Source organism: Cynoglossus semilaevis, unplaced genomic scaffold (genome assembly GCF_000523025.1).
Source record: "Cynoglossus semilaevis isolate Cse_v1.0 unplaced genomic scaffold, Cse_v1.0 scaffold6479, whole genome shotgun sequence".
NCBI classification, from domain to species: domain Eukaryota; kingdom Metazoa; phylum Chordata; class Actinopteri; order Pleuronectiformes; family Cynoglossidae; genus Cynoglossus; species Cynoglossus semilaevis.
The window spans coordinates 1-873 of NW_007585377.1; the positions used below are offsets into that span (position 1 = coordinate 1).

Below are 873 nucleotides of genomic sequence, written 5' to 3' on the forward strand. Positions count from 1 at the left end.
TTCATACATAAACTCATAGTTAAAAGGAATATAAGTACATTTTTCACACTTGGACTCATCAGATCCATCTCCACAGTCATCTTTATAGTTACACTTGAGTTTCTCTGGGATACATTTCCCATTCCTGCAGGAGAATTCCCCTGCTTTACATGTTCCTACAATGAGAGAAGAAAAAAAAGAAAAGAAAAATTTAAAAAGTTATTTTTTCCAGTTTATTTGGAATTGGTTTTTGACAGCGTTTTTGGACAACTCACCGCAGTTTTCCTCATCAGTTCTGTCCCCGCAGTCGTCAGAACCGTCACACCTCCAGAAATACGGTTTACAGAGACCATTTTTACACTTCATCTGAAACTGGTCGCAGTCTGAGAAAATGCAAACAAACAAACACGGCCCTAAAAATGACTCTGCGGATTCAACTAAATATATGTAAATATGAAACCAGAGCATCTGGACTCACCACAGTCCTGCTCATCACTGCTATCTCCACAGTCGTCCCAACCATCGCAGTGTAGAGTCATGTTTATGCACAGGTTGTTGGAACATCTGAACTTTCCCGGGCAAGCTGGGTGAAACCAAACCCAAAAAAACACACAGATGTGCTTAAAAACACAAAGTTTGTGAACAGGTCAGAAAATTAAACGAAATAAAAATCACTCCTACGGTTGGAGGGAATGAAGGCTTCGTACTCCGCAGTAAAACCCTGATCCACATAAGAGGAGTCGGAGTGAAATTTAATGGTCATCTGGTTTTTTGTACTGGTAAAAACAGAGTTTTTTAACTCTCTGCCACAAAGTCTGAAGATAGAAAAAGGGAAAATGTAAAGTGAGATTAAATGTACTTGTATTTTGGAAAATCTGCGAGAAAGAATTTGTT

The 873-nt window shown here is 38.7% G+C and overlaps 1 protein-coding gene across 1 annotated transcript; it reads right to left on the reverse strand.

Moving 5' to 3' along the window:
• Positions 1-38: 38 nt before the first annotated feature.
• On the reverse strand, positions 39-791 carry LOC103399045 (suppressor of tumorigenicity 14 protein-like; the record flags this gene model as incomplete). The annotated part of the gene is made up of 4 exons (XM_008337792.2): positions 661-791; positions 458-562; positions 255-362; positions 39-155 (listed from the first exon to the last, which is right to left on the reverse strand). Coding segments are annotated over exons 1-4 (412 nt in total), but the record flags the coding sequence as incomplete, so codon positions are not given.
• Positions 792-873: the final 82 nt, after the last annotated feature.